Consider the following 22,599-nt stretch of genomic DNA (forward strand, 5'->3'; position numbering starts at 1 on the left):
TATAATCAAAACTTTACAAAAAAAAAAAAAAAAACACTTTCATTGGGGTTAGAAAGTACACATAACCAACCACCCTCCCAGTTTGTTCTTTTTTAATAATAGTTTTGAGGTATAATTCGCAAACAATTTACTCAGTGTTTTTTTTTTTTTTTAAATATACTCAAAAGTTGTACAGCTATCTCTACCATCTAATTTTAGAACATTTTAATCATCCCCCAAAGAAACTCCATCCATTAGCAATCACTCCCCTATTCATCCCTCCCCTCAGATCCTGGCAACCACTAATCTACTTTCTGTCTCTATAGAATTGCCTGTTCTGGACATTTCAGATAAATGCAATCGTAGAATGTGTGGTGTTCTGCATATTGTTGTTAGCATAATGTTTTTGAGGTTTGTGCATGTTAAAGCATGCTTTGGTATTTTTTATTGTCAAATAGTCCATTGTATGGATATACCACATTTTATTTATCCGTTCATCGTTGATGGGGTTGCTTCCACTTTTATTCCCCCCATGATGAATAACACTGCTATGGACATTCTTGTACAGGTTTTTTGTGTGGACCTGTTTTCATTTCTCTTGGCCATGTACCTAGTAGTGGAAGGGCTGGGTCATATGGTAACTCTGTGTTTTATCTTTTTACATGTTTAACACCACCTGATAATCCATCATCAGTAGTGTTTGAGGGTTCCAGTTTCTTTGAATATTTACTAAGACCTGTTACTGCCCTGTCTTTTTGTTTCTAGCCATCCTGGTGGGTGTGAACTGGTATCTCTTGGTGGTTTTGATTTGAGTCTCCCTAAAGGTTCTTAAACATCTTCTGTCTTCTGTTTTGTAGTTTTAGCTCTTACATTTAGATTCCTTTTTGAGTTAATGTTTGTATGTGGTGTGAGGTAGCGCTCCAACTGCGTTCTTATGTATGGGGATATGCAGTTCCAGTAACGTTCGTTGACAAAAATAAAGTTTTCCTGTTTAGATGTCTTGGTGTCCTGTTGAAATATCCTTTTTGTTCATAACACTGTTAAGTACCAATTGTTTTTTACTTCTAATTTTTCAAAATAGTAAAATGCTAAAATTCATTTGTTGGGATTGCAGAAAATCAGGGTTTGTGATCTTTTAATAGGCTGTGGTTTAATTTCGTGTCATCTGTAAACAAGGCTTATTAGTAAGTAAAAACTCAGTATGGTTGCCCAGGGGATATTTAAATTACTTTGAAAAATAGAGTGACCAGGTGTTTATGGAAGAATGGTTTTGTGTCTTCTTAATGTAAGTTGCAAAGATCTTTCTTTAGCGCCATTTTGCAGAGATCTCGCGGTTGGGCAGCCAGGAGGTCTGAGTGGAGCTGCATGCTCTTGAACAAGTAACACTCTTTGGGCTCCATTCTCATCTATAACTCAAGAATGTTAGTCCAGGTTCTTCCTAGATCTCTGACTCTAGTGGGAGTGTGCTCCAGCATTGGTTTTCAAGTTCTAGGTGTCGGTAGAGTTCCGGGTGTGAGAGAAGGGTGCTTTGGAGACTATGTTTTAGAGGAGAGGTAGGTGCTTGTGTGTGGGGTTGGGCCCCTCAGACCTGTTTTAATCAGAAGTTCTGGATATGAGGGCCATTATAGGAAGGGGGCTGCTGACCCACCATTTTATTACATATGCTTTAGCTTGTTTTTAAAATTCACCTTCACGCATTTGTATTCTTCACGTAGTCTTACTTGATCCCTTTTGTGAAGGGAAAGCATGCTTTAGTCGAATCCTTTATGGGACCTAGGGCAGTTCTTGGAATCCCTTGGTGCAATCACCCTTAATTGTCACCTGGCTTTTCTTCTAGTTCCTCACTGGAGTAAGCCAAAGGGGTGAGTAGGTTTGACAAGGGAGCATTTCAAGGGAGGGCTAGGGGAATATACAGACAGTAGGTTTGGACGGTCTAGATGGTAGCATGTGGTTTCACGGGGGTGGGAATGTCACAAGGGAGAGTAGTAGTAGAGAGAAGGTCAAAAAAGGCAGTGCAAGGCACTTAAGGTCACTTGCCCCAGGTGGCCTCACTTGCAGCATTCCTGTCTCCTGGAAGCCAAGAGAGTCTCCCTTGTGTGGTGCTCTGTCAGAGCCAGAATCAAGGTATCCAGGGCAGTTCGGAAGCTGAGAAACACACGCAGCTATTCCTACCTGGACTTTAGTTGCTTCTCCTTAGTCTTCACCCTTTACGTTATTATTGTGTATTGGTCCATTCCTCATCTTCTCCTCAATAAATAGGGAGAGGGGTGCCTGGGTGGCTCAGTCGGTTAAGCGTCCGACTTCGGCTCAGGTCATGATCTCACAGCTTGTGGGTTCAAGCCCCCCATCGGGCTCTGTGCTGACAGCCAGCTCAGAGCCTGGAGTCTGCTTTGGATTCTGTGTCTCCCTCTCTCTCTGACCCTCCCCTGCTCAGGCTGTCTCTCTCTCTCTCTCTCTCTCTCAGAAATAAATTAAAAGAACATTAAAAAAATAATAAATAAATAGGGAGAAATCAGAGAAGAGATTTATATATATTTCTGTTGCAGGAAAAAGCAGTGTACCAACCTGTCATCTTGCACAGCCTTTAATTCTCTCTTCTATATTTTATTTGTAAGTTTTACCATCTTGGATACCTTCAAGCCAGTTGCCTTTAAATGCTTAGGGCCTGATTTATTTTCTGCAAAGAAAAACGTGGACATTGGCAGTCATTAGAGATACACATCAAAGTATTTTCTCTTTTTTGGACTGAGCTTTCTATATTCTTCTCTAATGCCCTGTCTTTTCAATAATACTCAATTTTGATAATTAGGTTGAAATGATAATTGTTATCCCAATTGTCAGAATTCGTTTTACACCATTACTACACTAAGAATACGTTCCTACTCCATTAGGAATTATTAACAGTCCAGATAGTTGTTAAAAACCAGCAACCCTGCTTCAGGTCTGTAAGCACTGTTTATTGTATTAACCTGGTGAATTCAGCAAAACATCGTTTGAACTAATTTGTCCCACTGCTCTGAGTTATAAGATACCGTAAAAGGAATTTGTACCTTTTCGTGTGTGTATGTTTTAGGTGAGAGCTCTGCTGACTCTGTATGTTCACAACACTTCTTCACAGATCAGTTTGTTTTTACCTGATTAAATGTCTCCTGCAGTTTTGTTTGCTTTATTAACTTGTTTGATAATTTCTTTGTATAGATAGCACCAATGATAACTTCGCCCATTTTCATTATTGTGCAGGTTCCTAATAAAGAGGGTTTGGTTTGTTTCTTTGATTCATAAAAGGGGTATAGATAATGTACATTGTTGAACACTTGGCTTTTTAAAGCACCTTTACAAACTTGTCATTTCTTCCTCCTAAGGACCCAAGGCATGGACAGGAAGATGTTATTGTTCTTGTTTAACAAAGTAGCACAGAGAAGTCGCACGTGGTGAAAGGCTGGGCCTACATAACTACTCTCCTCACTGCCTGCCTTTTCTTCTGTGCTGTAGCATTAGAGGACCTTGGTAACTAGAAGAGCATATTTCTCCGTCTGATCAGCACGGGGTGTGCTTTCAGTGAATGCTTTGCTCCTTTACTGGATTTTGTTGTGCCAGCTTGTGGGATTAAGGGAAGAGTTAATTGGGCCTGGTGAAACTCGAGAACCAGTATATTGGCAGCTTTGGGAATTTGTGTTTAACAATTGCTTATGTTCTTATTTCATCTGTGACTTGAGAATGAGGTACATAAGTAACTTGAAAAAAATTTTCTTCCTGATAAACAATAATGTTTAATGGTTTTCAAGTGGTTTTCTTAAACACATGGGCCCTAATTGCCAGAAAACCTCTCTTTGTGAAGAATGGCATTGAAAATATATAGGCCATCAATGAAATTTATTCTGTTTACCAAACCATTTTCTTCTCACTATACAAAAAGAAAATCCTTAAAAACTAACTTATTAGTAATTACTGAGTGGAAAGTAAAACTAGAACTCAGCTCAGTGATGAAGTTAATATTTTCATTAGCTATTTCAACCCTTTTTAAGGAAACTTGGATTTTTTTTATTTATTTTTTTATTTATTTATTTTTTTTTGCTGTAGTGGTTGAGAGGAGTATGTTCGTTTCAAGTCACCTTGAGGAATACATTTTTTCTTTTGAGCTACTGACATAATAGTACTATTCCAGTTTTGCAAAATCATGTTTTTCCTCTAACATTCAGGATTGTTTGATAGTTTGTTTCTACTCACTGAGAAATGATTTTTTCTAAAAATACTCAGATAGAAATACACTTTTTCATTCTTAACTGTTCAGCTTCCATAGAGACTGCACTTCCAGCTCTTGTCGTTCCCATCTTGGAGCCCTGCGGTAACTCGGAGTGTCTACACATTTTTGTAGACTTGCATTCTGGAATGTTTCAATTGATGCTTTATGGACTTGGTAAGTTACCCTATGACACAGTCACTCAGTATAAGGAAAAATACTTTAACGAAAGCAAAATAAAATTTTTCTACCATTAGGTATTGGGAAGGGGTGGTATCAGCAGTACGGAAAGTAGATGTGGAAGGAATAACTCTGGCCGATGTCCATTCTTTGGGGCCAGTTTTAACCCTGCCTTGGATTTTCTCGTACCAGAAGTTAAACTTCCCAATATGAAGTACATTTATGTTGTTTCTCTTATATAAAAGTAATAATGGTGATGGCTGATGGTTTTTAGATGAACTGTTTTACCGCTAATAGTTGGGTGACATGGAAATGACTGCAAGGGATTCTAATGGCATTCATGGCTAAAGAACATATACAGATGACAGTATAAACATCTAAAAGATGACTTAGGGTACAGACTCCTGGAGGAAAGGATTTTTTTTTTCCTGACTTAAACACAGTAGAAATTAAAGTTTGATTTAATATGTTCTGTTACCAAGTTGGTATTCTGAATCAATGAACTACTTGGAACATAGTGTTTTTGTGTTGCTAACAGAACAGTGTTCTTGAATATATTAGCACATTTTCCATTTGAAATTAATATTAAGCTAGATTGGTGAAAATAAATGATTTTCTGCTTGTTTTGTAGAGCTGTAAAGATAAATTTTTCAGGGCGCCTGGCTGGCTCAGTCAGAAGAGCATTTGACTCTTGATCCTGGGATCATGAGTTTGAGCCTCACATGTTGGGTGTAGAGATTACTAAAAAAATAAATAAACTTAGGGGTGTCTGGGTGGCTCAGTTAGTTAAGTATCTGACTTCAACTCAGGTCATGATCTCATGGTCCATGAGTTCAGGTCCTGCATCAGGTTCTGTGCTGACAGCTCAGAGCCTAGAGCCTGCCTCAGAGTCTGTATGTGTGTCTCTCTCCCTCTCTCCCTCTCCCTCTCTCCCTCTCTCCCTCTCTCCCTCTCCCTCTCCCCCTCTCTCAAAAATAAATAAATAAATAAATAAATAATAAAAAAACTTAAAAAAAAAAAAGATAGCTTTTTCTATGAATTGTTCATGGAAAACCGGCTTCATTACTTTGAATCACATCACATTTATGATGGCTTATAAGTGGCACACTATGAATTACCTTTTAACTGTGGTTCCAGACCATAAGCTAGCTGTTGTTCATTCTTCAGAATTTAACTGTTTTCTTGACTATTTACACCGTACATACTCCTAAATAAGCTGACCATGGTAAAACAGAAGCCAAAAAAAGTTACCTGTTGGCAGTCATTCTTGTTTTAGTGGATATATGCTTGTTTTAGCTCAGGCTACTGTAACAAAGGACCACAGAATGGGTTGTTTAAACAATAGAAATTTTATCATAGCTTTAGAGTTTGGAAGTGTAACATCAGGTGGCCGCCCAGGTCAGGTTATGGTGAGGGCTCTGTTCCTGGCTTGTAGACCCAGGCCTTCTCTCTGTCATCACATGGCAGAAAAGGAGAGAGAGTAAGTGCTCTGGTGACTCTGAAAGGCACTAATCCCATCAAGATGGTGCCACCCTCATGACCCATTTAAACCTAATTCCCTTCCAGAGGCCCCACCTCTAAATACCATCATCACATTAGGAATAGGGCTTCAACATACGAATTTGCGAGGGAGGAGGGGAATTTAACCCATAGCAATGCTGTTCTAATTTTCTTATCCTTTTTTTTCTTTAGCTGAAATCATTTTATATTTTGCTTCTGTTCAAAACATGCTATTGCTAGCATTTTTTGGTGTCATTAAAAATTCTGGGTGACATTTAGGAAGCTGAACTTCACCCAGTAGCTCTTGCTTATGCCAGAAATCATTTGTGTTTAATAAATACTTTAATGGAGTTTGATAGTTTTTACATTTTTAAGGTTCTAAGTTTGGTAATACTATGAGTTTGAAATACATGCAAGTAAAAAATATTAATTAACTAGGCTTAGAGTTTTGGGAATTGAAATGCAGGCAAAGAATGAATTCATGTATTTGCTACTTGTTCTTCCTGCTAGTGGACATTTGCTATTATTGATTAGTTGTCTTAACTGTAACTCTCCCTAAATATTAAAGAGGGAAAACAAATTAGGTCAGTTTATGTCTAATGATGCATTTCGTTTTTCTCTGACTCAAAAATAACATTACTTTTGCCTAAAACAATAATTTTCACTTAAGTTTTGGACTACCTAAATATTGTGCCTCATGTAAGCAACGAATTAACCATGTGCTATATTCTATAGACCAGGTCACGCTGGATGACATGGAGAAGTCTGTGAACGATGATATGAAACGAATTATTCCTTGGATTCAACAACTTAAGTAAGCTTATTTATTTAGCTCAAGACTAAAAATGGAAAGTTATTTTGACATGATGTATTTTCTTCTCCCATCATTACTCTTGATCAGTTACTGTCCTTAATGTTTATGACATGAAACTTGAGCATCTTTTGGTACTTGGAGTCAAAATTCTCTTGGAATAGGGCCAAGATAGCAATGTTTTGTATCTAGTTCCCCTCTAGGGCAAATACAGGTAGGAAGGGCATGAGCCTTAACTTTCACTCCTTTGAATTGAATCTTATATTCTCTGTAGTAGAGTCTTATTTGTGCTTTTTTTTTTTTGACTTTTTTTTTTTTAATGTTTTATTTATATCTGAGACAGAGAGAGAGACAGTGTGAGCAGGGGAGGGTCAGAGAGAGAGGGAGACACAGAATCTGAAGCAGGCTCTAGGCTCTGAGCTGTCAGCACAGAGCCCGATGCGGGGCTCGAACCCACGAACTGTGAGATCATGACCTGAGTCGAAGTCGGACACATAACCTACTGACTGAGCCACCCAGGTGCCCGAGTCTTATTTGTTCTTACCCAGGATAAACTTCATAGTATGCATCTACCAGCTGACAATTCAGAATTGTTGTTTCTCCTTCTCTGATACTGTCATTCAGTACTGTCTCAAAGTCTTTTGAATGCTTCAAACTGTCAAACTAAATAAAATTGAAAATGGAGCTAGAGCCCATTCTATGAGGTTTCATTGCCACCCTGGTACACAGAGAAGCCATTATGGCAACTCTAACAAACTCTATTTTAAAATTAATAAAACGGACGCCTGGGTGGCTCAGTCGATTGAGCGTCCAGCTTCGGCTCAGGTCGTGATCTCATGGTTTGTGAGTTTGAGTCCCACATCAGGCTCTGTGCTGACAACTCAGAGCCTGGAGCCTGCTTCGGATTCTGTGTGTGTGTGTGTGTGTGTGTGTGTGTGTGTGTGTGCGCGCGCGCGCGCGTGTCTCTGTCTCTCTCTCTCTCTCTCTCTCTCTCTCTGCTCTTTCCCCGCTCACTCTGTCTCTCCTTAAAAAATAAACATTAAAATTTTTTTAAATAAAAATAAATAAAATTAATAAAACAAAATTCCATGGGATAAAAATAAATTTGGAGATCAAAACCCAAACTGGCAGATGAAGGGGAGAGGGCTAGACTGTTCTCTGTGATCTAGCCTACCCCTTCTCCTTTTGCCAGTTTGAGTTGTATAAATATTTGAAGAGTTCACTATAGTCAAGTAATGTTTTCATTAACAAGATGTGATTTTTAGTGCCAACAGATAGATGATATTATATGAGCCTCCTTTTGAATAGCTGTTTAGTTTAACTGTATATGAAAAGTGATACTCCATACTCTGAGTAAGGAATAATGCTCTAATAAATTCCAAAATTTTTAGTGCTTTGGCATTGTTTGGTGCATTTTTATGCATTCTGGCTAAACAAATAAGGTTTAAATACTTAAATGCCTAATAATTCACAGCATGCATAACTTGAGGTGGTTTATCTGGCAGTTCCAGCTAGCGGAAATATAACCTAAAACCAGAAAGCTAAGTCCCCAAAGCCTTAAACTTATCAAATGTGTCTCTCTACTTAAACACATAATTTATAAGAAAGGTCCCCCTGGTTATCACTTATAATCGTGCTTCTCAAATAATCTTTGGTGAATGACCAGCTTATTGCTAATATCATGGGACATTAATTTTTTGAAATAACTTTATTGAGGTATAATTTACATATCATAAAATTCACCGATTTTAAAGGTATAATTCAATGACTTGTAGTAAATTTACTGAGCTTTGCTGCCATAAGCATAATCCAGTTTTAGAACATTTGGAACATTTTCATCACCTCAGACAGGTGTTCATTTACAGTTAATCCTCATTCCCAGCTTCAGCCCCTAGCAACTATGAATCTACTTTCTGTTCTTACAGATTTCTTTGTGTGTGTGTGTGTGTGTGGACATTTCGTAAAAATGGAATCATAAAGTGTGTGGTCTTTTGTGACTGGCTGCTTTCACTTAGCATAATGTTTTGAGGCTTATCCATGTTGTAGCAGTTATCGATGCTTAATTCCTTTTTATGGCTGAATAATATTCCATTATGTGGATATATATATATATATCATTTTGTTTATTCATAAATTGAAGGGCACTTGGGTTGTTTCACTTTGAGGCTATTATGAGTAATGCTGCTATGAATATTCATGTGTAAGTCTATGTGTGGACTTACATTTTCATTCCTCTAAGTGTAGAATTGCTGGGTTGCACAGTAAATTTATGTTTAACTTTTTTTTTTTAAATGTTTTATTTATTTTTAGGAGAGAGAAAGAGAGCGTGAGCAGGGGAGGGTCAGAGAGAGAGGGAGTCACAGACTGAAACAGGCTCCAGGCTCTGAACTGGCAGTCAGCACAGAGCCCGACGCGGGGCTCGAACCCACGATCCGTGAGATCATGACCCAAGCGAAAGTCAGATGCTTAACCGACTAAGCCACCCAGGCGCCCCTATGTTTAACTTTTTAAAGAAACTGCCAAACTACTTTCCAGAGCAGCTGTACCATTTTAAAATCACATCAGCAGTATTTGAGGTTTCCATTTCCCTGCCTCCTTGCTGAAACTTGTTACTGTTTTTGACTATAGCCAGCCTAGTAAGTGTGATGAGGTATTGCATTGTGATAAATTTTAATTTACAGTTTTCTCACAACAAATGATTTGGAGTATCTGTTCATGTGATCACCTTTCTTCTAATGTGCAATGAAAACAAATTCTAGAAAAAGGAAATGGAAAAACATGTATAAAACATAAGCCCTGGGGCACCTGGGTGGCTCAGTCAGTTGAATATCCAACTCTTGATTTTGGCTCTGGTCATGATCTCAGTTTGTGGGATCAAGCCTATGCTGACACACAGAGCTTGCTTGGGATTCTCTCTCTCCCTCTCTCTCTGCCCCTGCCCTGCTCGGTCTCTGTCTCTCTCAAAATAAATAAATAAACTTAAAAAAAAAAAAAGCCCTAATTTTTTAATTATATCAGCAGACAGAATTGCATCTCAGTAAATATCAGAACAAATAGTATAAAAATAAAGGGAAAAAAATCTCTACACATTTTTCATTGGAAGTATACATAGGTAGTTAATATAGAAAATTCACTCTTATACTCAGATTTTTTTGTTCCATGAAATCGTAACAAGATAAAAGGTCAAGTAAAATGGCCATTCCATGTGTGCTTTGAAAAGAGTATGTTGGATTTAGAATTCATATGAATATACGTTTATATGTATTTAGAATTTACATACTGTATTTAGAATTTTTAAGGTGACAAATGAGCTTATTTCTTGCTTGTTGTAACTTACCTAAGTTGGATAGATGATGATGCCCATCACAGGAGATAATGTGTATCTTAACTGTTTTTGTTTGTCTTTTAAAAATTTTTTTTTTTAATGTTTTATTTCTAGGAGAGAGAGAGAGACAGCGTGAGCAGGGGAGGGTCAGAGAGAGAGGGAGTCACAGACTGAAACAGGCTCCAGGCTCTGAGCTGGCAGTCAGCACAGACAGAGCCCGACGCGGGGCTTGAACCCACGAACCGCGAGATCATGACCCAAGCGAAAGTCGGACGCTCGACCGACTAAGCCACCCAGGCGCCCCATTTTGTTTCTCTTTTAAAAACTTATAGAGATACCAGTCTCGTAGTCCCACTTGCTGATGGGACTGGAAGTAGAGATTTGAAAGCAGTTTAGCAAGTTCAGAATATTAATTTTTAACTTTTACCTAAAATGAAGCAAGTATTGTATTTTCAAAGTTTTTCTTCATTTCTTAATTTTTGGCCAGTTCTAGCATTTGATCTTGTGACATTGAAGATAATTTAAGTTGTTTTTCAGTAGGAAAAAAGTTTCTAGATCTTCTACATCTTTGGGTAGTAGTTGACAAACCACCCTTCAAACATCGTATGTTAGGACGTGGTTTCACTGCATGTGACTAGCACAGCATCTGTGCCACATGCAGCTCCCCTCACCAGTGCAGCAGCACCCACACGGGTCTGTACCCTGTTCAGCAAGGCCAGCCTACTGATTGTGAGCCGGGATGTTGTGATAATTGTTATGTTGCTGTGAGAAGTTTCTAAATTCATTTTATTTTCTGTAGTTACTTCATTGTGAATCAGTGAGAGTTTGTGAACCAGTTATTTTATCCTGTTTTCACATATTTTACATACACACACACAGTATCTAGCCTCAAGGACAGCTAATGAAATAGGTGAAAGGAATATTATAAAAAGCTTCGAACTGAAATCTGGTGGCTGAACTGAGAGGGGAGGGAAAGGAGGTAATTAATACTTCTTGGCACCTGCTACATATACCCATCACTTTATACATACACAGTGTAAGAACTAGGACTGTATATCTCCAGTGATACTAGAAAAATTAGGCACCTTTGGGGCTCCTGGGTGGCTCAGTCAGTTAAGTGTCCAACTTCGTTCGGCTCAGGTCATACCATCACGGTTCATGAGTTCGAGCTCCACATTGATTGAGTTCTGTGCTGACAGCTCAGAGCCTGGATCCTGCTTCGGATTCTGTGTCTCTGTCTCTCTCTGCCCTTCCCCAGCTTGTGCGCGCTCTCTCTCTCTCTCTCTCTCTCTCTCAAAAATAAACATTAAAAAAATTTTTTTAAAGAAAATTAGGCACCTTTATATACCTATTTATTGTTCTACTCTGTTTTGTAAACACTAAAGGCATTTTGTGAAAGGTGTTGAGGTTAGTTATTACTGTCTTAACAAACCCTACGAAATCTCTTCTATAATAAACTTGTATAGTGTCCCAGCCTTAATACTAGTTAATTTTTCCTTATAACTAATCAAAATCATTCACATTGCGGTTTCAGTTCCTTAAACTAGAACTAAAACTAACAGGGGCGCTTGAGTGACTCAGTCAGTTGAGTGTCCGGTTCTAGATTTCGGCTCTGGTTATGATCCCAGAGTTGTGGGATCAAGCCCTGCATGGTGAGATTCTCTCTCCCTCTGCCCCTGTTCCCCGCTCTTAACTCTCTCTCTAAAAACAAAGAAAAAGAACTAGAACTAACAGACCAATGTAAAAGTGGAGAAATGATTCATCATTATGGTTATGTCTTTTTACTGGTTCAGTTAAATTTCAGATTGTTATTTTTTAGTGGTCTTCATTAATCGATTTACAAATCAGTTGCACACAGAAGAATCTATGCTTTTGTAATGTGAATTATCTCCTTTCAATTAAGGTTTTGGCTTGGACAACAGCGTTGCAAACAGTCTATAAAACATTTGCCTACGTTAGCCAGTGAAACATTGCAGCTGTCCAATTACTCAACCCATCCTATTGGAAAGCTTTCTAAGAATAAGCTGTTCATTAAACTCACCCGTCTTCCACAGTACTACATTGTAAGTATGCAAAGGGGGGATTTGGGTGATCAAGTTCAGTTAATTCTATTAGTATCTCAAATGATTTATTGCTTAACTTAATTTACAAATATATTTTATTGGATATTTAAGTTTAGTGATTCCCAACCTAGGTGGTAGGGATTGGGGAGAGAGGAAAATCATATGTGTAAGAAATGATACAGTGATCAGACGGGGTTGGGGAATATAGATGTGCCTCCATCCCTCACCCTTGGATCTTTCCTGTAGTGAGGCCTAATTTCTGCTTCGCATGAAGCATCTTGTCTATATAAGAAGAACTTTGGAAGCAACTACTGTGAAGATTTGGAGATCTTTTGGTGTCAGATAAACTTGATTGGGTTTAATCGAGTGTTAACTTGCATAATGCACCCTTTTAAAATATGGGCTGGCTGAAGTGAAGTAGCTCTATATTCTCATCCTTTTGATGTATATACCTTTCAGGGCACAGTAGGATCTTTTCTTACTCTTTTCTCACTTTTTCTGGGTGTTTTCTAGTTAGTTTCTTTGAGATCTTTGAATTGGTTAAAATTTGCAAGAATTTGAAATATGAACTCACCCTAAATATTTCTCTGCTTGTAGAAGTTTCTGTGTGTACCAAGTAGATATTTTTGGCAAAGAATCTAAAATGTTTGAAAAACTTAATTCAAGATTGTTGGTGGAAGGCAAAAGGATTGAATTTATTTTATTTTATTTTATTTTTTGATGTTTATATTTGAGAGAGAGCGAGCGAGCCAGCTGGGGGGTGGGCAGAGAGAGAGAGACGGAGACAGAATCTGAAGCAGGTTTCAGGCCCTGAGCTATCAGCACAAAGGCCAGTGTAGGCCTTGAACCCATGATCTGTGAGACCATGACCTGAGCCACAGTTGGACACTTAACTGACCGAGCCACCCAAGTACCCATAGGAGTGAATTATTTGAGGTCTTGAGCTGTGCTTTTAAAAGATACTATCTTAAGGGTTGCCTGGGTGGCTCGGTCAGTTAATTGTCCAACTTCGGCTCAGGTCATGATCTCACAGTTTGTGAGTTTGATCCCCGCATCAGGCTCTGTGCTCAGAGCCTGGAGCCTGCTTCAGATTCTGTCTCCATTTCTCTCTGCCCCTTCCCTGCTGTTTCTCTGCCCCTCCCCCGCTTGTGCTCTGTTTCTCTAAAAAATAGGTAAACATTAAAAAATTTAACAAATAAAATTTTTAAAAAGATAATACTAAAAAAAAGATTCCTTGTGTAGCCTGACATATCTATACTTAGTGTTATTTATGTAGAGTAGAGCCCCAAGTCTGTCAGGGATGTGAATTTCACTTTTTTCTGAATTTAAAACCCCAGTTGTAGAACTGGATTTAATACATGACAAATGATTGTTGTTTCCGTTCTTGGTGAGCTGTCTGGTCTACATGATATTCAGAATATATGTATAATAATCAAACCCATGAATACCCAAAGATCCTTATACTTAGCCACAGACAAAATGGTTTTAGTGTTTCTTTCTTTTTTTTTTTTTAATTTTTTTAATGTTTTATTTATTTCTAGGAGAGAGAGAGACAGCGTGAGCAGGGGAGGGTCAGAGAGAGAGGGAGTCACAGACTCTGAAACAGGCTCCAGGCTCTGAGCTGGCAGTCAGCACAGAGCCCGACGCGGGGCTCGAACCCACGAACCACGAGATCACGACCTAAGCAAAAGTCGGATGCTTAACCGACTAAGCCACCCAGGCGCCCCTAGTATTTCTGATCTTAGTATCACCAAAGCCAGACCTTAGTTTCAGTGACTAATGATATATTAAAAAGCAGTAAGCTGTTTCACATGGTTCAGACCAAAACTGAATGCACATTACTCTTCATCCTTATTTCTCACTTAGGGATGATAATATTCATAGTAGTGGAAATGACTGTGGACATTAAGAAATACAGAGGAAAGGCTTACTACCTTTAACTTTTTTTTTTAATGTTTATTTTTGAGAGAGAGTGAGAGAGACAGAACGTGAGTGGGGGAGGGACAGAGAGACAGGGAGACACAGAATCCGAAGCAGGCTCCAGGCTCTGAGCTGTCAGCGCAGAGCCCCATGTGGGTCTCAGACTCACGAACTGTGAGATAATGATCTAAGCCAAAGTCGGATGCTTAACCTACTGAGCCATCCAAGCGCCCCAAGGCTTGCTGCCTTTAGATGTCTTTCTGCCATTTTACTTTTGTCAGCTTTATTAAGATATAATCTACATACAGGAAAAATTTATTTTGTGTCTGAGTTGGAATAAATGCATACACTATTGTAATGTCCATCTCAGCAGAACACAGAACAGATCCATTACCCCAAAAATGCCCTCGTGTTGCTCCTCTATAATCAAACCCTCCTCTCACTCTCAACTGGTCACTACTGACCTGTATTCTGTCTTTATGGGTTTGCCTGTCAATCTAGTTTCTTTCACTCAGCATAATGCCTTTGATTTCCACCCATTTTGTGGTGTGTATTATAGTTCGTTCCTTTAATTGAGGCACCTGGGTGGCTCAGTCAGTTAAGCATCTGACACATCTGACTCTTGGTTTTGACTCAGGTCACAATCTTGTGGTTTGTGAGTTTGAGCCCTGTGTCAGGCTCTGCACTTACAGCGCGGAGCCTGCTTGGGATTCTCTCTCCCTCCTTCTGTTTGTCTCTCTGTCTCTCAAAATAAGTAAGTAAACTTTAAAAAAATATATCCCTTTAATTGGAGTAGTATTCCATAGTATGGATGGTTTGTTTAGCCACTCTCTGGTGATAGGACATCTGGGTTATTTCCAGAGTGGGGCAATTATAAAGCTGCTGTAGGCATTTGTATGCAGGTTTCTTTGTGATTTTAAGTTTTCACTTCTTTTGGATAAGTAACTAATAGGATTGTTGGGCTAGGTTATATGCTCAGTGTATGTTTAGCTTTATAAAAAACTCCCACAACTGCTGACAGCTCAGAGCCTAGAGCCTGCTTCAGATTCTGTGGCTCCCTCTCTGTACCTCTCCTGCTCCCACTCTGTCTCTCTCTCACTCTCTCAGGAATAAAGAAACTTTTAAAAAAAAATAGTCAACACTCATATAGAGCTTACTATACACCAGGTAGTGGGCTGAGTATTTGACAAATGTTAACACAGTCCTCCTAATAACTCCGTAGAGAAGGGATTATTATCTTCATTTTCCTGATGGAAAAACTGAGGCACAAAATAGTTAGGTTACTTGCCCAAGGTCCTCAGAGCTGAGAAGTGATGGACTCATGCTTTGATCCCAGTTTGGCTCTAGAGACCTTGCTCTTACCCACTTTACCAGCTTACTATTTTCAATGTCTACCTAAAATTTAAGAAAAGTCCCCTAAATACTTGAGGGAGAGAGAGAAATGCCATTGGACCACTGCTCTGACCAACATATACTTTCCTCTCTTCCCACCTCCCTTCTCTCCCTCTCCCTATACCTCCCCTCACACTTAAGGAAATTCTTAGGCTAACACCTCATATCACACTGATGCACCAGAGGAAATAGGAGAATTAAAAGTAAAATGGGTGCTTCACCAAAGATACAGGGATGGCAAATAGATGAAAAGATATTTGATATCATCAGTTATTAGGACAACGTAAATTAAGATAACAATAAAATACCACTACACATCTATCAGAATGGCTAACCAGACACTTAACCAAGTGAGCCACCCAGGCACCCTCCTCTCCCCCCCACCATGTTGACTATTTGTGGTGATGGTGTCTTTATCCTCACAGTGACCTATTTTTTAGTTGAAAATCAGGGTTTATTTTTACATGCTTCCAGCTGTGAGAGTTAGTTGTCATTTTTCTCTGCTGTAATAGTGGAATTCTTAGGCTGTTTTAACGGTTAAGGGAAACAGGGCAATTTAAAATGATACAATTCTAGGGGTGCCTGGATTGCTTAGTTGGTTAAGCGTCCAACTATGGACTTCGGCTCATGTCATGATCTCACAGTTCTTGGGATCCAGCCCCATATGCTGTAGGCACAGAGCCTGCTTGGAATTCTCTCTCCCTCTCTCGCTGCCCCTCCCCCACTTATTCTGTCTCTTGCTCTCTCTCAAAATAAATAAATAAACTTTAAAAAATCAGTAAATAGATACCGTTCTAGAAAACTTTGCAAACCTGCTGGACTTAAGCATACAGTGTTTTAAGCTCAGATATGAATATCAAGAACAGTTAATGCTGTAGTAGTCTAAATGTTCCATTTGCTATAGTTTATGATGGCTTTGCTTTTCTTGTTTTTCAGTCTGCTCTGTTTTTTAGAAAACAAAGTATATATTTAACAGGAATGCCTTTTTTGTTGAGCATTCTGATTTGTCCTTATTTAGAGAAGAAAGACCATCTATGTCAGATTTACAATTTTGAGCCCTCCTTGCTATAAGGCGGAAAATCTACCTACCACACTTAATTAATTCTCTGAGTCTCATTTGGGCCCTTTTAGGTTGTGGAGATGTTGGAGGTTCCCAATAAGCCCACACAGCTGTCATACAAGTACTACTTCATGTCTGTGAACACTGCGGAGCGTGAGGACGCCCCTGTCATGGCGCTCCTGCTGCAGCAGTTCAAGGAAAACGTCCAGGAGCTGGTTTTTCGCACAAAATCTGGGAAACCTCCTAAAACCAGTACCAAGCGCAAGGTATGAGCACATACAGAAATGAGCACAGAATTTGTGTATTAATTTTGTTGCATTCTTCAACCATTTTTAATATGGGAGATAATTAGGGTTTAAGAAATAAAAATTAGATAATGGTTTTTAAGAGACTGGGTGGCAGTAAGGCTTAAGTAACAATTGTCTACGTTTTCTTGAAAATGCCTTTCTTTTAATTGATAATTATATACCATTTCCACAAGAAAGTTGGCTAAATACACAGTTACTTAAATTTCCAGTATTTAGGTCGAAATATTTGCTCAGTAAATATTTGCTGAATGAATAAAATTTGATTAATCTTGAGCTATAGTCGTTTTAACTGCCTTAACTAATTGCATCACCTGTATTTTTTTTTTTTTTTTTACCTCCTGTGTTCTTTACTTAAATTCTAGTTGTCTGATGATCTGTGTCCAGTAGAACCCAAGAAAACCAAACGATCAGGAGAAATGTGTGCCTTCAATAAAGTTCTAGCTCACTTTGTTGCTATGTGTGATACAAATATGCCATTCGTAGGACTTCGGTTGGAGGTAATTTTATGGAACAGTTTTGAGTATATGAGAGCGTAATTTCTAGAATGCCTTGCTACAGCTACATAGATTCCATTAAGAGAACCAGAATAGCTGTGATCTTGTTCATTTGGGGAGGGATGGGGTTGAAATCATAGCATCTCATGGTATACCTGTGAAACATGACTTACATTATTTTGTCATTCTGATTCTAAATTGTGGGCATTCTGCTCTTTATGGAAATGGAAAGTAAATTCTTCACAGTTTGGAAAAAAAAAGAGAGATATCTTTTGAAAATTAACATCTTATATGCCTCTCAGTAGCAGCATTATCTCTTTGCAGTAGTTAGTTGATAATGGGGTGCTTATTTTTGAGTTGGTGAAGCCATACACACTGCTTACACACTAATAAACCCAGGTTCCTTTTGAGGAAACAGGCCAAAAAGAATATTAAACCCAATTTTTGCTCTTGTCACATGGGATAAGGAATACACTTATATATAATTAGTATCTTTCAAGAATATGCAATTGTTATATCCAGCATGATCCCCAAACATGAGAGGAAAGGGAGGTAACAGAACCTGGCTTTTTATATTTTCAAGAAGGGCTTTGGCCAAGGATTGGCATCCCTTTAAAGGGATACACCACAGGGGGGAGGGGGGAGATGGGCATGGAGGAGGGCACTTGTGGGGATGAGCACTGGGTGTTATATGGGAACCAACTTGACAATAAACTATTTGTAAAAAATAAATAAATAAAATAAAAAACAAAAATAAAGGGATACACCACAATGTTAATGATTTCCCTCTTTTTTAAAGTTTTACTTTTTGTAAGACCCCTTCTCTCTGTAAATTACTGTGAACAAAGTGGAGACTTCTACCACAATTAAAACTAAAAAATTTTTTAAAAGAAAAAAAGTTGATGAATGAAACAACGAAGGATATAAAAAAAGTAGAAGAGACCTGGCAACGTGGAAGTGAATTATTTTCTGTTAAACTGATGATGATGGTAATCTTGGGAAGACTTGTTGAACACTTTTATGCTTTAGAGCAGGAATTGCCAAACTTTCTCTTTTCTTTTTACTCTTTTTTCCCTTCTTTTTTAAAAATTTTATTCAAATCTGGGTTAGTTAACATGTGGTGTAATACTGATTTCAGAAGTAGAATTTAGTAATCCATCACTTCTATGACACCCAGTGCTCATTCCAACAAATGTCCTCCTTAGTACTCATCGCCCATTTTAGCCCATCCCCTCACCGACCTCCCCTCCAGCAACCCTCAGTTTGTTCTCTATATTTAAGAGTCTCTTATGGTTTGCCTCCCTCTCTCTTTTTCTTATTTTTTCTTCTCTTTCCTCATGTTCATCTGTTGTGTTTCTTAAATTCCACATGTGAGTGAAATCATATGATATTTATCTTTCTCTGACTGACATTTCACTCAGCATAATACGCTCTAGTTCCATCCACGTTATTGCAGATTCACCAAACTTTTTCTATAAAGGGCCAGATAGTAAGTATTTTAGGTGTTGGGGGTCATATGGTCTCTTATGGCCACTCAGATCTGCTGTTGTTGTGTGAGCCAGCCATAGTTGATGTTCAAACAGATGAGTGTGGCTATGTTTCAGTAAACTTTTATTTCAGTAAAACTTTACTTAAAAAATAAAAAAGTTTTATTTCAGTAAAACTTTATATAAAACAGGCAGTGGGCTGGATTTGGCCCATGAGCTGTTGTATGCTGACCCCTGCTTTATCGAGCTTCAGGATCTGAAGGCAGAGGGTAAGGTGTAAAACTATGAAGAGCAGGAATAGCCCAGAGAAATCGAGGCCCATAAACAGTTACCTAAAATAGAGGCTCACGTCCTTGATGTCCTAGCTCCGAGAACTGTGAGCTTGATAAATGTCTTGTCTGGGTACTGGCCATAGCTCCTAAACTGTACAGACAGGCTCCATGCTTCCTATCTTCTTGGACTTTTTTATTGTGCCCTGTTGGATTGATTACATGAATGTCATCCATGTACTACTACCTTCATCGTGGGAAGGGAGGCTACATGGTTCCCCGGGGGCAATGTGATGTCTCTCTTCCTGCCTGCTCTCCCTCCCCACCTAGAGGCTCACAATTGCAAAATAAATGTGCCTTTGTAATGCCCACAAAGATTAATGCCTATAGACCTATGTCCTCTCTGTTCCCCTTCTCTGTCTATACCTATTGCACATGTAGGACGTGTAAGAACATTCTGTAGTACTTTGTTGAACTCAAACTCTTAAGCAACCTAGTTTTTCTTTTGTCAATAAAAAAGCCATGTTGAAGATAAAAGCAAGCACATTTTCTGCTTAAAGTAATTTATACGGAGATGTGAATAAATCTAATCTTACAAGGGATGTTTATATCACTGATCCATAGGATAGAGACCATGTTTTTGAGTCTGCCCGCACGTTGCTTTCTTTTGAATTTGAACTCCTGTGGTCTATTTGGTCAGCAGCTATTTTTCTTAAACCTGTGCCCTTCCCAGGCCCAAAGCAGGGCTCAGTCAAATACTTAGAGCTGCTTTAAGTCCTTTCTGGAACAAGGTGGGTGTAAATAAATAGCCTGCCATAAAACACCCGGGAATACGTGCCAAAGGCAGTCTTCTCTTTGGTAGATCAGATGACTTTTTGGCATACCTTTATAACCTGCAGTTCCACTCACGGGGCCTCAGGCGCTATCCCTGCTTTTGTCTTTTCAACTCACTTTCTGAATCCTCCAGTTGGGAAAGATACCTCATTGGGTAAATGCATAAATTGGAAATCTTTCTCTTCTTGGGTTTCACCTAGGAAACGGTTTAATTGTTAAAAATGTATTCCAGGAATGTTATAAACTAAAACCTATTGTTTGTGATTAAAAGTGAGATGTGACTAGGCCTCAGACCTTGTTTTGAACAAACATAATTGAATTACACAAGCAAACCAGTCTTATTTTACAGTTGCATTATTTGGAACCACCCACCAGGATTGATTCTGGATTACTTTCGGCTCACTGCCAAAGTAAATCAATCTCCAGAATTCTGAAGATTTGCCACCTGGAAGTTTTTTTTTGTTTTTGTTGTTGTTGTTTTTGTTTTTTTTTAACTAGAAGCTCTGGGTCATGTTTGAGTTTCACTGGACTTGATATAGTTGCCCAGGAAATCAGATGATGGAGGACAGTGCACATGCCTAATACGTTGCAACTTTGGAACAAAGTAGTGCTAGAAGAAATGCCATGAGAGTGGATGGTAGTACTTAGGAAAGGAAGTTTCCTTTGTAAAATTGCTGGTCTTATCTAACTACTTCTCTCTTACCAGTTGTCCAATCTGGAGATTCCCCATCAGGGAGTGCAAATGGAAGGTGATGGCTTCAGCCACGCAATACGCTTACTTAAGTAAGTCCCTGTCCTGTGTCTCACTCGGGGCCACGCATTAGAGTCACATCTGCTAGAGCTGCTCCTCTCCTACCGTAAGACCGCGTAAAGCAGAGTTCCCAACTTGTGCACGTCACGGATTTCTGCACGGAATTACTGAGGTCTGGGGGAAGATTCTCTTTCACCTGCCGGGTGGAGATCCAGCACCACTTGGTATAGGAGGATGTCTTTCCTCTGCATTTCCTTTCACTCATTTCATGGATGTTTTCACCATTAATGCAATGGTGTATCAGGCTTGAATTCTGATAGGGCCCTTTAGGATGCCATGGGTTCATGTAGCAGGAGGATCTGAGCTGGTTTGGAAGCCAGAAAGGGTAGCCCTGAGGAGTACTCACACTGAAGGAGAGGTGAGAATTAGCTAGAGGAGAGGGAGCTGATGGGGGGAGTGGGCATTCCTAACTAGAAAGGGTAACTACTGATGTGGAGTCTTGGAGGCAAGAGAAAGAAAGCTCTGCATCCCGGAACTGAAAGGAGGTCAGAGTGACAGGAGTTGAGAGACATGAGGCTGGAGCCAGATCCTAGAGGGCTTTGGAAGTGTCCTTAAGGAATGTAGACTTTGTCCTAATGGCGATTTTAAGCAGCAGCTGACATCATTAGATAGGTGTTTTTGAAAGCTCATTGTGAAAGCCATATAGAGATTAATCAATTGGAGGGGAACAAGACTGAGTAGTGAAACCAGTCACTGAAGTGGTTCGCGCCAGAGTTGTTGGTAGCTTAGACCTGGGAAGGTTCTGCAAGGTCTCGGGATGGAATATTCAAGGGTTGGTGATGAGATTATGTTGAAGGTAAGAAAGAGAAGATGACAGGCCTGTTCGTTTCATCTTAGGCATGTGATGGATGATTGTGGGGTTTTCTGAGATAAGGGATTCCTAAGATATGAGTTTGACGAGGCTTTGCTAGGTTTGATGTGCCGACACATTCCTTTGGCCAGACAGGACTGTGTATCAAGTTCAAGTGACAGGCCTAGGCAAGAGAAGTAGATGAGTCATCATGAAGGTGATAGTAATTGAGCTGGAATATTAAAATAGATCAGGAAAGGGTATACGAGGGAGTTGGACAGACGGCTTGGTTCTAAAGAGGACAGGAGGCCAAAGGATGCTTAGAAGGAAAGCTGACATGGTGCGTGTGCTACATAAGGTGACCAGGATGGACTTAAAAAGCTAGCGTGCCATTTAAGAGATCAGCATTTTTGGCAGAAAAGTTTTATCTGGGCGGGGGGGGGGTGGGGGTGGATTTACATTGTTTCTCAGTTGTTGCTTAATAATCACAGCAGCAGTTTTTACTTGTCAAATGTCTCCGTCTGCCAAGATATGGCCACTCTGCAGTTTGAGCCAGTGGGTCTTTAATTTTTATTTACTTAGGAATCAGTTGGTTTCTGTGGAAGATGGGAAGGGCTAGCAAATAGCATGTTCTCCACCCGTGTGTCATGGTGCTTACTTGAGATGGAGTTAAAAGGAATAGCTTTCCCTTCCTGGCTGTGTAAACACCCTCTCTACAGAAAGTTCTCAGGAGAGAGAGCTGGTCTTGTCAAGGAAATCAGGAAAATGTAATACTTTTAATGGCTTTTGGTCTTGAATTACTTCTGCCTAAAGTATAGGGGGTTGGTTTTTTGTTTTTGTTTTTTTAATCTTTTCACTCTTCTTGGCAACTGCAGATAAATAGATAATGTTACCATTTGTGTTCTACTCTCTTAGTTATATTTTTCATGTTTTGCAAGTCTTAAAATATCTTGTTCTCCGCATATTTACAAAGACATTTCAGCCCCCTTTCTTCTTGAATTCAAGAGAACCCATAATATTGTCCTACTTAGGAAGGAAGAACTTCCTATTTTTTAAGCTTCGTTTTTAAATAATTTTTAAAGTCTTTATAATATCCTGGCTATTATTTTATTTAAAACTTAAAAAAATAGATGGAT

The 22,599-nt window shown here is 39.1% G+C and overlaps 1 protein-coding gene and 1 long non-coding RNA gene across 3 annotated transcripts in view; one reads left to right on the forward strand and one right to left on the reverse strand.

Moving 5' to 3' along the window:
* The window catches only part of MED14 (mediator complex subunit 14), a 68,512-nt gene that overhangs the window by 20,525 nt on the left and 25,388 nt on the right, over nt 1-22,599 (forward strand). For both annotated transcript variants that reach the window (XM_039256589.1, XM_039256580.1), the window contains exons 11-16: nt 4,271-4,396; nt 6,635-6,713; nt 11,939-12,098; nt 16,542-16,736; nt 17,141-17,275; nt 20,569-20,645. In XM_039256589.1, the coding sequence (XP_039112520.1) occupies nt 4,271-4,396; nt 6,635-6,713; nt 11,939-12,098; nt 16,542-16,736; nt 17,141-17,275; nt 20,569-20,645 (772 nt within the window). The remainder of the gene's footprint in view (nt 1-4,270; nt 4,397-6,634; nt 6,714-11,938; nt 12,099-16,541; nt 16,737-17,140; nt 17,276-20,568; nt 20,646-22,599) is intronic.
* LOC120248312 overlaps nt 1-22,599 on the reverse strand; it is a 58,244-nt gene that overhangs the window by 4,731 nt on the left and 30,914 nt on the right. The window contains exon 3 of the long non-coding RNA XR_005532552.1: nt 2,545-2,656. This is a non-coding gene — a long non-coding RNA (uncharacterized LOC120248312). The remainder of the gene's footprint in view (nt 1-2,544; nt 2,657-22,599) is intronic.

This window comes from Hyaena hyaena, unplaced genomic scaffold (genome assembly GCF_003009895.1).
Source record: "Hyaena hyaena isolate Hyena2069 unplaced genomic scaffold, ASM300989v1 scaffold_12, whole genome shotgun sequence".
NCBI lineage: Eukaryota > Metazoa > Chordata > Mammalia > Carnivora > Hyaenidae > Hyaena > Hyaena hyaena.